At 34.8% G+C, this 14,310-nt stretch overlaps 1 protein-coding gene and 1 non-coding gene across 4 annotated transcripts; one reads left to right on the top strand and one right to left on the bottom strand.

Moving 5' to 3' along the window:
- The first annotated feature begins 7,731 nt into the window (after nt 1-7,731).
- trnap-ugg (transfer RNA proline (anticodon UGG)) lies at nt 7,732-7,803 on the top strand. The gene has a single exon. It is a non-coding gene; the product is annotated as a tRNA-Pro (tRNA).
- Nucleotides 7,804-9,570: 1,767 nt separating this feature from the next.
- On the bottom strand, nt 9,571-13,526 carry si:ch211-117c19.1. 3 transcript variants are annotated; one of them, XM_087254178.1, is made up of 4 exons: nt 13,368-13,518; nt 13,225-13,249; nt 12,314-12,738; nt 9,571-12,230 (listed from the first exon to the last, which is right to left on the bottom strand). In XM_087254178.1, exons 3-4 carry the CDS (start codon nt 12,679-12,681, stop codon nt 10,457-10,459), a joined length of 2,142 nt encoding a protein of 713 aa, XP_087110304.1. In that variant the 5' UTR covers nt 12,682-12,738; nt 13,225-13,249; nt 13,368-13,518; the 3' UTR covers nt 9,571-10,456. The 3 variants fall into 3 exon arrangements, with proteins under 3 accessions (XP_087110304.1, XP_087110305.1, XP_087110303.1); XM_087254179.1 differs by having other exon boundaries at nt 9,571-11,844; nt 11,953-12,230; nt 13,225-13,518; XM_087254177.1 differs by having other exon boundaries at nt 13,225-13,526.
- Nucleotides 13,527-14,310: the final 784 nt, after the last annotated feature.

Below are 14,310 nucleotides of genomic sequence, written 5' to 3' on the forward strand. Positions count from 1 at the left end.
AAATTAGCATCAAATCTTCATATTAAAAGCTGGAGTATTGACAAGAAAGAAAATACAACTTTTCAATGTAAACTGGTGGAAAAAGTATAAAAGAAATCATACTTAAGTAACCATTACTTGTAATCATACTACAAGTACCATTGCTTGCATAAAATGTAGTCCAAGTAGAGTAAAAGTATCTGTTGTAAATATTATTCCAGCCAATATCTTAAACCAATGTCATATTGACATCAAATATTGCCATTTATTTGTCAGGTATGGCAACCAAAATCTAACATCTGGTAAACATCATAACGTCTGGTAAAAATCTACACAACGTCAAGCTCTAACATCATTAGACGTTGAAATTTGGTTGATTTTTGGTTGGACATTGGACATTTAGGTCGGCCTTAGGTTGGGTTCTGATGTCAACCTAATTTTCATTTCCAAACAAAATGCAATGTCCTACGACGTTGAGTGCAATGTCAATCTGATGTCATGACAACATTTTGGTCATCATACAGTAAACATCCGTCATCTTCTCATCAGTGACATGGATCTAAACAGTCTCTGGGTCAATGCGTGTAAAGGTTTTAGACATCTTCTTGGACACTTTTATTGCTTCCAAACAGTTAGTTGCAATTATAAATTGCCTATGTCTTGAGGTAGTTCATTATGATGCTTTTTACCTTCTATGTTCAATTTGATTAGGCAGGAATCATAAAACTGAAGAAAAAAAAAAGTAGTGACAGCAGGTCCATGAGTGCCCAAACTTGGTCCTGGAGGGCCGGTGTCCAGCATAGATTAGCTCCAACTTCCTTCAACACAGTTGCCTGGAAGTTTCTAGTATAGTTAGAAAGACCTTGATTAGCTGGTTCCGGTGTGTCTAAATGGGGTTGGAACTAAAATATGCAGCACACCGGCCCTTCAGGACCGAGTTTGGGCACTTGTAAGTGCAGAAGAAACTAAACCACTTACTTACTTGCTAAACTGTTGTCAGACAACAAAGTAATCACATTTAAATACTAGACAAGATCTGAAACATGGGCTAAGGCATGGATGTGTCCACAATTTATGCTACGACCTAAGTTACACTATAGAGAAAGACCGCAACAGACATAAATGGCCTGTATTCACAGAGAAGAACCAAGTCTTCACACTCAAAAAAGGTGGGAACAACAACCAAACAAAACTAAATAATATTATGAACAGAAATCAAAAGGGAAGCAAAAACAGAAGGATATTAACTTTAGCAAAGTCAAAATATAACAGATCTAACTTTATTTTGAAACTGTCTTACTAAACTGCATCCCTAAACTAACATAAACAGAAGAAAATTAGTCATGCAAAACAAAAAAGGAACCTACTTTCCTTCTACCAAAACACAAAAGACATAAAAATGAACATAATCTTTACTGCTAAAAAGCACCTCAAAGTAACACTCACTTCTCTTTTGGTAAGGTCTCAATCTAGAAGTAAACAAGGAGACAAAAAGGAGCAAAGCACTTCTTCAATGGTCTCCACACAACTGAGAGCAAGTTACACCAAATCATCAAATCAAAGCCCAGTTCACAATGGGTGAATTTAAAATTTGGTTATTTTTAGACCTGTTTTGGAAATGCTGAAACCCAGGAAGCAAAGAATACTGGCCCAGATTTGGCAGTTATCCGGCGGCATACAGTATGTGGGCCAAACATGGCCCTGTTTTGACAGAGGTGACACTGTCTTTAAGGCGGCACACACGATTTGGCCCAGATGTAAGTTTGGCCTGTCATGACCCATAATTTTTGAGAAAAGCAAAAAAAAAATCTACCAATCAGGTCGCTTTGAGAAAAAGCACATCTATAGTGTGCCTAAAGCACAATGCTTAATGAGTTTATCAATTTCCTTGCAATCAAGACACACTAACCTATCTGGCCCAGTTCAGACCCAGTTATGGGTTATAAACTTGGGTGTGACTTGACCCAGGCATGGATCCATGTTTGGTCCTTGTCTGGAAGCCAGACTTGGTCCAGTCATGTACCATAATTCACAGCGGAATGTGGGCCAAGCAAAACCTGATAGTGTGGGCCAAAGCTGGGCCAGAGAAATTTTGTCATGTGGAAAGATACCGCTTATACTATTGGCCAAATAATAACCATTGTGCTGAGATTTTTTTTTCTTTGATGAAATCCTGGCATTTTGGTTTTACTATCAAGATGTATTGCGTAAAATTAACACTGCAGATTGTTTATGTTGGCATCATTTCAGAATGTGGGTTACTGAACATGGTATGGAGTTCTGCATTTACTTTTGTTTGGTGTATGTTGATTGTCATTTAGTCTGACATTCTGAGATCTTACATGTTTATACAGTCTGACAAGCTTCAATAAGTTATTAAAAATCCCACAGTGTGAGCTGGGCTTAGGCTTTACAACAACAGGTCTGTAAGTGGACAAGCACTCCTCTACGTTCACCCAATAACAGCAGAGCTCTAATTAACAGCATCAGGAGGAAACTTTTGGCAAAAGGAGAAAAAGAAAAGAAACAAAAAGCATATTTATATTGTGTGTGTGTGTGTGTGTGTGTGTGTGTGTGTGTGTGTGTGTGTGTGTGTGTGTGTGTGTGTGTGTGTGTGTGTGTGTATGTATATATATATATATATATATATATATATATATATATATATATATATATATATATATATATATATATATATATATATATATATATATATATATATATTGTAGCCCAATATTTCTTACTGCTCCGGATGTAACAGTAAATATTAATAAACAAATGTTTTAAAACTTTCAAAAGTTAAATATCTACATTAAAGTCTCACCTTTTCTCCATTAAAACAAATTGCAGTTTATCACTGTAGATACATAGGGAAGTTGGTGCAACATGATCACTGTTTACATAATGAGAGGAATGGGAATATAAAACCATGAGAACACAAGGGCAAGAGTAAGACAGCCTCTAGCCTTAACCTTGCTAGAAATAGATATCATTGGGTAGCATCTCCAGGGACATACTCTACGATTTTCAAAAAATTGAAAACAAATTACATTATGGAATTCCTGACAAAAGTTGGCTGCGATTCATCACTCGGAAACAAGATTAGACCAGAGATTCACAGGAGACAATGTGAGTTAGGCATACAGCTTTCTGAAACAGTTTCATAAAAAGGTGTTATGTCTGCTTTTCCACAAATGATAGCAGACAGACCTAAGGACTGTTTTGATTTGACCCAGTTCAGAAGATCGCCTGCAAATAAAAAGGCCAATTAATGGACAATCTTGGGGAAGAGTGCCATCTAGACCCAACATGCCTCACTACAGCATGAACCAGTTAAAACTCCGACATGTTTTTATTTGTTTTAATTTTTTATTTTAGTAACAACTGGAGCACATCAGCCAATTATATGCTTTCACATTCAAAACATTACACTAAACACAGAAATCTGTTGTTTGAGAAGCATTGCTTCATTGTCTCTCCTTGCATTGCTTTGTTTGTAGGATTGAACAGAATAATCATTTCTATTACACATTTGTTTCTTAAGCAAGTGCACATTTTGGAAAAAAAAAAAGGGGGAAATCTGTATATATCAAACAAACTCAACACAGTCACAATAAAAAAAATAAAAATAAAGTTCTAAAAATTAAGATTTTACAGAGAAGAACCATTTTAGACTCTGTATAGAACCATTTAGTTATTTTCAAAAATTCTTATTTTGAAAAACATTTGAATAATCTGATTCTGAAGATCTATTTTTTCTAACATTAATAACATTTTATGGGGTGTAAAGATTCTAGGGATGTTGACTACTAATGAGGTATGTTGACTACTAAAAGGACTACTATTTTGTTTTATTTAAAATTATAATCATATGACATTATTTCATTCATTCATTTCCTTTTCAGCTTAGTCCCTTTATTAATCTGAGGGTAACTGGAGCACCCGGAGGAAACCCTCACGAACACGGGGAGAACATGCAAACTTCACACAAAAATGCCAACTGACCCAGCCAAGGCTTGAACCAGCGGCCTTTCTTGCTGTTGGGGTTATTGTGCTACCCACTGCGCCACCATGACGCCTCATTACATTATTTCTAAAACTGTAATAATGTTATGTACATTTGTAAATAAACACATTTTTGTACACATAAAATAAGTAAGCATTTTAACAAAAAATTAGGAAGTATTTTTGTGGGATCACAAAGTGTGGTTATGAAGACCATCCGACAAGTTAATGCAGCAAAAATTGTGTTTAAAATATCACTAAAATGAGAAGAATTATTGCAAAAAGGTCCACCTTTTGACAAAAAAGACTCATCCATTTTAATAGGCTAGCTACAGGCCTGACTGAGCAAGAATGCACAGCTCAACAGACCATTGTCAGCAGATGATCATAGTGGACTTTATGGGTTGTTGGCTTTACTGCTCTGTGTTGGTAGTTCTGTATTCAGTTCTATTTAGTAGCTATATTAAGAATACCAGACAAAAACCTAAAAGACTTAACCTTAAGTTAAAACACAAATTTAAGTTCAAGCATTACAATTTCTAGCAGCAAATACTTATCAATAAATACAGCTACTTTTATTTTCAAATTTTAATATTTTTATTTATTGTACTTTCTAGCTCATTGTCATGCACTCTCAGAAAAAAATGTTACAATGTTGTACCAAAGAAGGTACAAACCCTTGTCACTGGGGCAGTGCCTTTTTATGGAACAGAATCGTACCTTAAGACAAAGAAAAAAAAATGTACCATTGCAGTTTGTACCTTTAGGGACATGATTTGTGCCAAGGGAAACCAAAATGTACATTTCGTTTTTGAAACCTGCAAATAAAATAAGGTTAAAATATGATCCATGAAGGTACCACCACAGCGACAAGACACTTTGTACCTTAATAGTGTGTGTTCATGAACTATTTAAAGGCTTTTTTCTATATTCAAAATGTGTCAATTTATTTTCAGTAAATATAAAACATCAAATACATTGTTTTTAAAAAGTTTCTTTTTGTGTAAATGCACCTTTTCTTCTTGTAAATTACATTTTTTCATTTAGTACCACCTTCAGATGTAAGAACAGGTAAGTATTATATATAAACTTTCAAAAAGATTATTTTTAGTATGCTTTTATAGCTTACTCCGGAAAGTACTAAATACAAAACAGCAATTGTTTGTTGAATCGTTTTGCCTATTGTGCAAGGGACATGTAAACAACTTTTGCAAGCAATAATATTATATTTTTTTGTCCAAAAGTTCTCAAATTAATTATTTATTTCCAAACCTCTGTAACCTGCACTGCACTAACTAGGCCAAGCTTGTGGGCCTACAAACAGTAATTGGCACATCTCTCTTGTGCGCAGATGCAGAGAGAAAGAGAGACAGGAGATGCAATCAATAACAGGATACATTTCCAGATGCTGGGGGATTCAAGAGCCACATCACACCAGACACTGTGTGCCTCAAACAAGAAAAACATCTCCTCCCTCATGTTTCCCCCTGCATGGTTGAGCATCGGCAACAGATCAGCACCACAACACTGACTGTGTCTCTTCAGGATAGCATTATTAAAACCAACTGGCACCCTTTGGTCTATATAGCAGGGACTTGAAGTGTTGCTCTTGAAAAAAAAAATTAAAAGAAAAGAAGGAGGCCCTGGTGCAAATCTGCTCGACTGCCCACTTATGAAAAATGAACATGAGCAGCTTTAATCCCAATAAAACGTCCTTCAGACATGACACGTCCAGTGCCAAAACAGCGTGCTTAATTAGTGGGCCAGTTCCGGTCTGACGGGTAGGGCCGTGACCTTCCTGAGGGAATAATGAGCCAGGCAATGTTTGGGGCCTCGAGCTGTGGCATCCACACAGGAGCGAGGTGCTGATTGCTGCTTTAGACGTGCTAAACTGACAGATTCATGTGACCGGACAGTGAACCGTACACTTGGCACCAGCAAGCTGAAATATTTTGCTGCCGTGTTGGGGTTGGTCAAATCTCTTGTTTTGTGTCCTTTTGTTTCCGCTTTGTGAAGCTAGATGAGATTGGTCAGCTTTCTCTTTGTTCTCCGGCAAAAGGAGAGCTTTTGAAAAGCAGAGCAGACAGTACAGTCTTCTTTATCTGCATGGGCTAAGAGAAGCTATCTGCACTCTTAAAACTAAATGTTTTGAATGCATTAAAGGCTTTTTGTATGCTGGAATAAAACAATTGTTTACATTAAAAAGATGTTTACTAGAACACTATAAAACCCAACAGTCAACTTTATCAAATTAAATGAGTGTAGTTAACTCAAAATTCACTGAATGTTAATTCTACTCATTTAAAAAGAGTTTTGAACTTAGTGTTGAAGATAATAAGTTAGTTAAATGCCTCATTACTTCAACTCAAATGGAGTAAGTTCACAGTACTCTACTCATATAGGTCAGTTTTTTAAACTCAAATGGTTTTTGCAATCAGTTTCCTCAAACCATATGAGTTGCCTTAACTTATTGGGTTTTACAGTACTCAGTTGGTTTGAGTTCTCTTCATTTATTGGGTTTTACTGTGCTCAAATTGCTCAAATTTACTCAAATGGATTAAATTCACGGTACTCATTAGGATTAGTTTTTTTTTTTTTTTACCTAAATGGTTTGTTGCAATCGGTTTCCTCAAATGAAAGAAATAGCTCTTGTCAGAATTTGTGGATGCCATCTTTCATGTTGCTATGATTTAAAACACCTTTTTTGGAATCTTACTTACTTTTAAAACCATACACACTGTAGTATGCATGACTTTGTAAAAGGAATTGTGAAAACAGAAAACATTGAAAAAAAAAATTTTTTTTTTTCAGGAGCAAAAAACTATACACAATGTTTCAGCTATCATGTTTGTCAAGTTTTGTTTTTGCATGTTGAAGCAACCTACTTAATAAAAATAAAATGCATGGACTGGAAAAAAATTATCAATAAAAGTCACAAAAACATATCTTTAGTTCATTTAAAATAACATACTTTTGCATGTGCTAGCAAACTAATGTAATTGTATACGCAGCAAAATTACAAAAGGCCCTTCCAGCCGCAACCAATCTCTGGGAAATAATGTTTAAGATAAATAAGTTAATCAACCTTTCTGTAAGTTATAAAAGATTCAGCTTGGAGTTTTTTGTTCTTTTTTTACAGTGGTAAGAATCTTAATAAAAAGATCAAATCAGTCGTGCAGTGATACATTGAAATCAAATGTGAAAAACATTAGATAGCCATTTTTAAACTTAAAGGTTTATTGCATAACCTCAGCCATCATTATATCTTTTCCTCACAAAACCACTGATTAACATCTCTTGAAACAAAACACAGACACACGCACAAACGTATTGTTAGCTGAATTAAAATGAACAAATTAGAATGCACGCAGCCTGGGTAGTTTTGATGTTGACGTGGCAGAAGTGCCATCTGCTGGTTGATTCGTTTAACAACACCGTTTAAAGGATTGCTTTATAAAGATGATATAACCTAAGGTTGATTAAATAAACAAAGTCGTTTTAAAGATAACTTGTTAAACGTGCCGGAGCCTTTTACATGTAAAATACAAACATAGGAACACATGTTTAGCTATGTCTGTTCAGACAGCCTTGTTTAGTCTGTCAAAATAAGTACCCTGTTCAGATCAGCTACATAAATAAAATGCGACTCGACAGGATCAATTTCCCAGCTCGATCGTTAAGACTGCCTTTCATCCGATAAGGCATAAGATTATGTATTAATAAGAAGTGTAACACAATTTTCGTATCGGCTCGTTGGTCTAGGGGTATGATTCTCGCTTTGGGTGCGAGAGGTCCCGGGTTCAAATCCCGGACGAGCCCGTTCTTTGTTTCTCTTATTCAATTGTGCTCTTTGTTTAAACTTTAATTACCAATGATGTTCCGAGAAATGCACCCTGCCAAATTATGCTGAATTTGCATCTTGAAAGCCTAATGTCAACCCTATCTATTCACCACGCAAATAATGTCATTCTTCCATCTGTGAAGACAACTATAGGATTTGTAATTATTATTGTAGTCCATATCAGTACAACTACATTCCATGAACAAGACTCAATGTACATATGCTCAATGTAGTGTTTTAAGAATGGGTCCTGTTAAAAACTCAAAACTTTATGAATGTCCCACTGAGGATTGAACTACAGAGAGGGCTTTCCATTACACCATGGAACAGGCAGAAAATAAGTTAGTTGTATATATATATATATATATATATATATATATATATATATATATATGTATGTATGTATGCATGTATGTATGTATATATACATATATATATATATATATATATATATATATATATATATATATATATATATATATATATATATATATATATATATATATATATATATATATATATATATATATACATACAGTTGAAGTCAGAATTATTAGCCCCCTTTATTTATTTATTTTTTCTTTTTTGAATATTTCCTAAATGATGTTTAAATGAGCAAGGAAATTTTCACAGTGTGTCTGATAATATTTTTTTCTTCTGGAGAAAATCTTGTTTCTTTTGTTTCGGCTAGAAATAAAAGCAGTCTTTAATTAAAAAAAAAAAAAAAAACATTTTTGGGACAAAATTATAAGCCCCTTAAAGCTATTTTTTTTCCGATAGTCTACAGAACAAATCAACGTTATTCAATAACTTACCTAATTACCCTAACCTGCCTAGTTCACCTTTATTAGCCTATTAAGCCTTTAAATGTCACTTTAAGCTGTATAGAAGTGTCTTGAAAATATCAAGTAAAAACAGTGAGACTGTTAAAATAAGTTATTTTGTTAGAACAGCTTTAGATTTGGCTTCAGAACTTATTAATCTAATGTGTATGAACAAATATATTATTTAAAAACATCGTACATAAAATAATAATTTGAAAGAGAGATCTGTAAGGAGTGTACTTATATATGCTGTGAATTGTAAGTGTATAAAATGCATTTTATAACCTTTACTGTATGTTCATAAGCTAACACGTTCAAATATAGATATATAATCATTTATAGATCAATACCCAAACACCTACTTGTAATACATTCTCTAAGACACAGAAGCAGAAAGATCTGCTTTTTATTCAATTATTCGAGTTGATCAGTAAAAAAAATTAAAATAAAATAAATTATAACTGCATTTGGAACAATAAATCCTTACAAAAATTTTATAGTTAAATGAATAATCAAATATAAAAAAATGTAGAATGTAATCATTTGTCATATATGCATATCAACACTGTGGGGAACAAATGAAAAAAAAAAAAAAAAAAAAAAAAAATATATATATATATATATATATATATATATATATATATATATATATATATATATATATATATATATATATATATATATATATATATATATATATATAGCATTACAACCTTACTAAAAAGTTTTTTACCACTACATCTGCATGTCAAATGGTGCACTACAGACAATTTACAAAATAAGTCAAAATAAGTTTAACAAGTTCCTTGCACACAGCTTTGCTTTAAAACAATAATGCACTGGTTTTACACTATATTCTAAAGATAAATTCACACATTACAAAAAACGAAGCCACACACATAACACCATACCAGGGAATGATTGCATATTTATATTTATAATTTATTATTCACTCAACAGGTCTTTTTCAAATCTTACAATCTATTTACTGAAGAGTCTTCAGCATTACACAACCACAACAAAGACAATTTATACAAGGCTATGCCTAAGGCATGCCTCTGATGAGGCTATCCATATAAATAAACATTCAATTTAAAAGTCAGTACCTATGTTTTCATCCACCACCTATTTTTATGCGCATTTTGGTTATGCACAATAAAAAAATGGTTAATGGAAATGCCAAGATGTGCATACATTTTAAAAATGCACGTAAAAAATCATGTGCATGACTTTTGATTCAAATTTGTACAAACTTATGTATTTCAAAAAAAGTACATTAAAAATCATGTGATTTTGTTATTAAAGGTCATGTGATGATAAAAATGTGTAAGAATGGATAAACAAGCGGGTTGACTGCATTGTAAAACAACTGAAATGTTGTTTTGGTCATTCTAAAATGCCTTAACCATTACAATATTAGTGTCATTATTTTATTAATTACCTCCAGAACTGTCAAGAGCGTCTGTGCTCCATGTCTCATGCCTTTAAACATAACCACACATTCATTGCGTTTTGGCATTCTGTCTCCTTTTGTGTAGACAATTTATTAAATAAAGAAATGATTCAGCTTCTCCCACCGCAGCAATTTCCGTTTTTACTTTTGATATTTGTTTTCAGTTTATCAGGAAGTGAAGATTTTGCTCTCTTTGACTACTTGGATGGAAACGCTGCTTTATTTGATGTCTTATATGAGATACTCATAAATTTAATTTGCATCTTTAGATGAAAACATAGCTAGTGCGTAAATGAGTGTGAGTAGAGTCATGTCTATGAGCTTTGTTAATACCAATGCCCTATCCACTTCTAATTATCCTGCCCACACAAAGTAAGCAAGTTCATCCAAGTCTACTGGGTAATCAGTAAGGTGCATTGGGCCTTTATCAAAATACTCTCCCTTATAACTTCTCCATCTACCCGCAGGAAGGTATATATCTCTTTCCTGCTTTCCTGGTTCAAGTACAGGTGCCACAAGAAGGTCATCTCCTATGAGGAACTGAGAGTCAATTTTGTAGGCAGCCTCATCATCTGTAGCAATCCACCAAAGAGGGCGAATGATGGGATCACCAGTGTACAGAACTTCCCCAGCAAGCTCTAGAACTCGAGGAGCTACAAGAGACTGGTGTAGAGTGGTGAACTTCTTTGCAATATTCACTACCTCATCATCAAAGTGCCATGGTGGAAGCGAGAACTGCATGGCTGGCATGAATGCTGAGAGCTCTAGCCAACGGATGTACAGCTCCCGATCTGGAGGAACAGTGAGGTTTGAATATGCATTTCCACCTATTACATCTGGCAGGATAAACTGATAGCCTAGAATACTGACACTAAGGACAGTTGGGATTATAGATTTGAGGCCTAGGGTATATCCCCATACAGAGTCTCGGTCAACAACTGTGAAAAAGCAGGAGATGTTTTGAGATTGATAGCCTGACCTCAGCTCTCCACGATCATTGAATGGTATTGCCATCTCAGTGTAGCGTCGGGTAAAAGTACTTGGATCATGCAAAGGAACAAAAGTACTGAACTGCTGAGGTAAGTAGCTTGTTTCTCCTGCATCAAACTTGAAAGATTCCACTCCGTATTTATTCTTAAGGTTGCAGAGATTCAAAGTATACCAGTCCCGAGCTTCAGGATTAGTGAAATCCAAAATGCCAGCGATACCATTCCACCAACTCACCAAAGCGGGAAGTTGGCTACCAGGTACACGTACAAACAGTCCTCGTTCTACTCCGACACCAAAATTGACAGAATTATAGTTGACAAATGGATGCGTCCACAGGGTTACCTTGAAGCCAGCTTCCCTTAATTTTTGAAACATGAGTGAAGCATTGGGAAACTTAATAGGATCCAACTCAAACTCCCCATAGCCACTGGGATATCTATCATACAGCTCCAATTGACTGCAATTAAAGCCATGTTTTTGGATATCAGCAGCATATTTTAAAACACTTTCTTGGTTGACTTCTTCTAGAGCTCCTGTAGACCAGATTGGTTGTTTGAAAACAGCTTCTGATGGAACCTTATTGGGCTTGTTGAAATATCGACGGACCATGTACTTGTGTAAAGAAGTGACATCAGGCCCAACACATACACGGTAGCTTAGTGTTACACGATGGGGATTACCAGGGTCAGGTCTGTAAGGACTGTCATTGTATCGAGCCTGAAACCACAGAGTTCTGTTTGTTTCATCCCAGCCTAGATGAAAAGGAACAGAATCGCTAATTTTTATTGCTGTAGCATTTGAAGAAAGCCAGTAGCGTTCTAAGATGCCACCAAATGCCTGATGATTTGTTTTGATATCACCTGTTATGAAAGGTTTGGGTGCATGTTGTCCTTTCAAAACCATTGGCCAATGCTGTGACCACATCTCCGCACCACCATACCAATGTGATGCACCGCAGGACATGACATGCTCTACAGACCCATGCTCATTCAACTCATCCCAGCGGACACGATAGCACTCAACTGTGTCTTTAGGCTTCACCATTTCAATGAAGAAATGTACATTCCCTGAATTGGACTTGTCACAACTGAGAATCTGTCCCTCTTTCAAACAGGAGTCCAGATCTAGGGTTCCAGACCTAAAATGCACAATAAGAAACAGTGTGAACTCTAATCACAACCATGTGAATACAAATAAACAAGACTGTTTTAAAAAGCGTACCTGAATGCCATTTTAAATATGACAACCCCAGCTTGATTTCTGATAGCAAACCCATCCTTGTTAAGGTCTAATCGTTCAGTCGTCAGACAACTGGCCTTGTGAAAAGAGGCAGAGTAGTCACACCATGCCACTATAGCAGCAAAAACAAGTATGGCTCCTAGTGCACTTGCTTTTATGACTGGGCGGCTTGGTCTGCCAACTCTCTTCTTCTTAGGTGGTGGGCAACGGCTTATGGCACCAATGCCAATATCTCCAACAGTTGCTGATACAATTTGGTACATCTTCACAGCATTCTTATGCACAAAGTTCTCTGTAAAATATTTGTATTTTGTGAGCAGAAAGCAGACTGTTTTAGGCAGACTGCACATGGGCTGCACATAGTTGAATAAGCAGCTGGCCAGGACAGCTTGAATATTTCGTCATGCCTAGACAAAATAAAGAAAAATATATATAAAATCATGCAAATATTTTTAAAAGACAATAAAATGTTTAAAAATAATGTTGTCAGGGCTGTGATTTAAATTCGTAATCAAATCAAACTGCTGGAGAAGTTACAAACCCAAGAAAATGCAAAGTCATTATTGTATTAAATGAGAACGGCAATTATTTCCCAGAGATGGGTTGTGGCTGGAAGGGCATCCGCTGCGTAAAAACTTGCTAGATAAGTTGGCGGTTCATTCCGCTGTTGCGACCCCGGATTAATAAAAAAGGGACTAAGCCGACAAGACAATGAATGAATGAATGAGAATGGCAATTAATATACATATTTCATGTTAATAAAGTTCACTAGACGTAAAGGTTTAGATTAACGTAAGATAAAATAAAACATAAAAGAGAAGCTTTTTGTATTTTTGTTCATACAATTCAAGTCAATTTAACTGTAAATAAAGATTCTCTTGTCCTTTACTCACCTTTTTGTGATTCCAACTCTTTGTTCTGTGGAAAAATAAAAAATATTTCAAGAAATCTCTGTCCATACAATTTAAGTCAGCGGTAACAACACCCTTACTATTTTTTTTTAAATAAGTATATTCTACAGAAGTAAAAGTCATACATGTTTGAAGGATGATTCTGATTAAATTATGACAGAATTCCCCTTTTTGGGTAGGCTAAACTAACCCTTACAGTAAATAAAACATTTCTGTGCATATGAGAGAACCTATCTTTTGTTCCTGCACTACAGCCTCTGAAGTGCTCTGGGCAATGTGGGCATGTATTGACCATACTGTTTATACATTCCTGTGATGTAACAGGCACACTATTGATTGAGCCTTTTGATTTCCCCCCCCCTTTTTTACCATCAAATAAAAGCATCTACTATTATTGAAAAAAAAAAAGGGGGATTGTAATTTCAATGTTGTGGGACTGGAATTATTACCTTTATAAGTTAGTTCAGCATTACTCTCAGTGAAAAAAAGAAAAAAAAGGAAAAGAGTTCTTAACACATACTGTTGTGGATGTTTTCATCCACTCTGGGGTGATTCTGCAATTAAATTTAGCCATAACTTATTCTGTGTTTCAGCTCGCATAATGATTTTTGGTGAAAAATCTTATTTAGAAACATATTTTAAGAAATTACAGAGTGTAAGAAAGATACACTCTGTTACTACCCTTGCATTATGTTTGGGTTGAAAACATCCACTCAATTAAACTATTATATATATTAATATTATATATTAAAAAATTATGTATTTTCAAAATAAAAGTTAGGTGTAAACTGGAATTTTGTAAGGCAAGGCAAGGCAAGGCAAGTTTATTTATATAGCACATTTCATACACAATGGCAATTCAAAGTGCTTTACATAAACAAGAATAAAAGAAACAAGTAAAATAAAATAATGTACCTGTTGTCAAAGTCTTGGACATGTGAAACAGCATTGCTTTTGATGCATTGATTTTTTTCTTCTTTTTTTTCTTCCTAATTTTCTGTTGGTGTCTTCCTTTTAAACCACATCTTTTGATTGAAAAGCCATGATGCCACATAATCATGCATTTTT

Source organism: Danio rerio, chromosome 5 (genome assembly GCF_052040795.2).
Source record: "Danio rerio strain M-AB ecotype USA chromosome 5, GRCz13ab, whole genome shotgun sequence".
Lineage (NCBI taxonomy): Eukaryota > Metazoa > Chordata > Actinopteri > Cypriniformes > Danionidae > Danio > Danio rerio.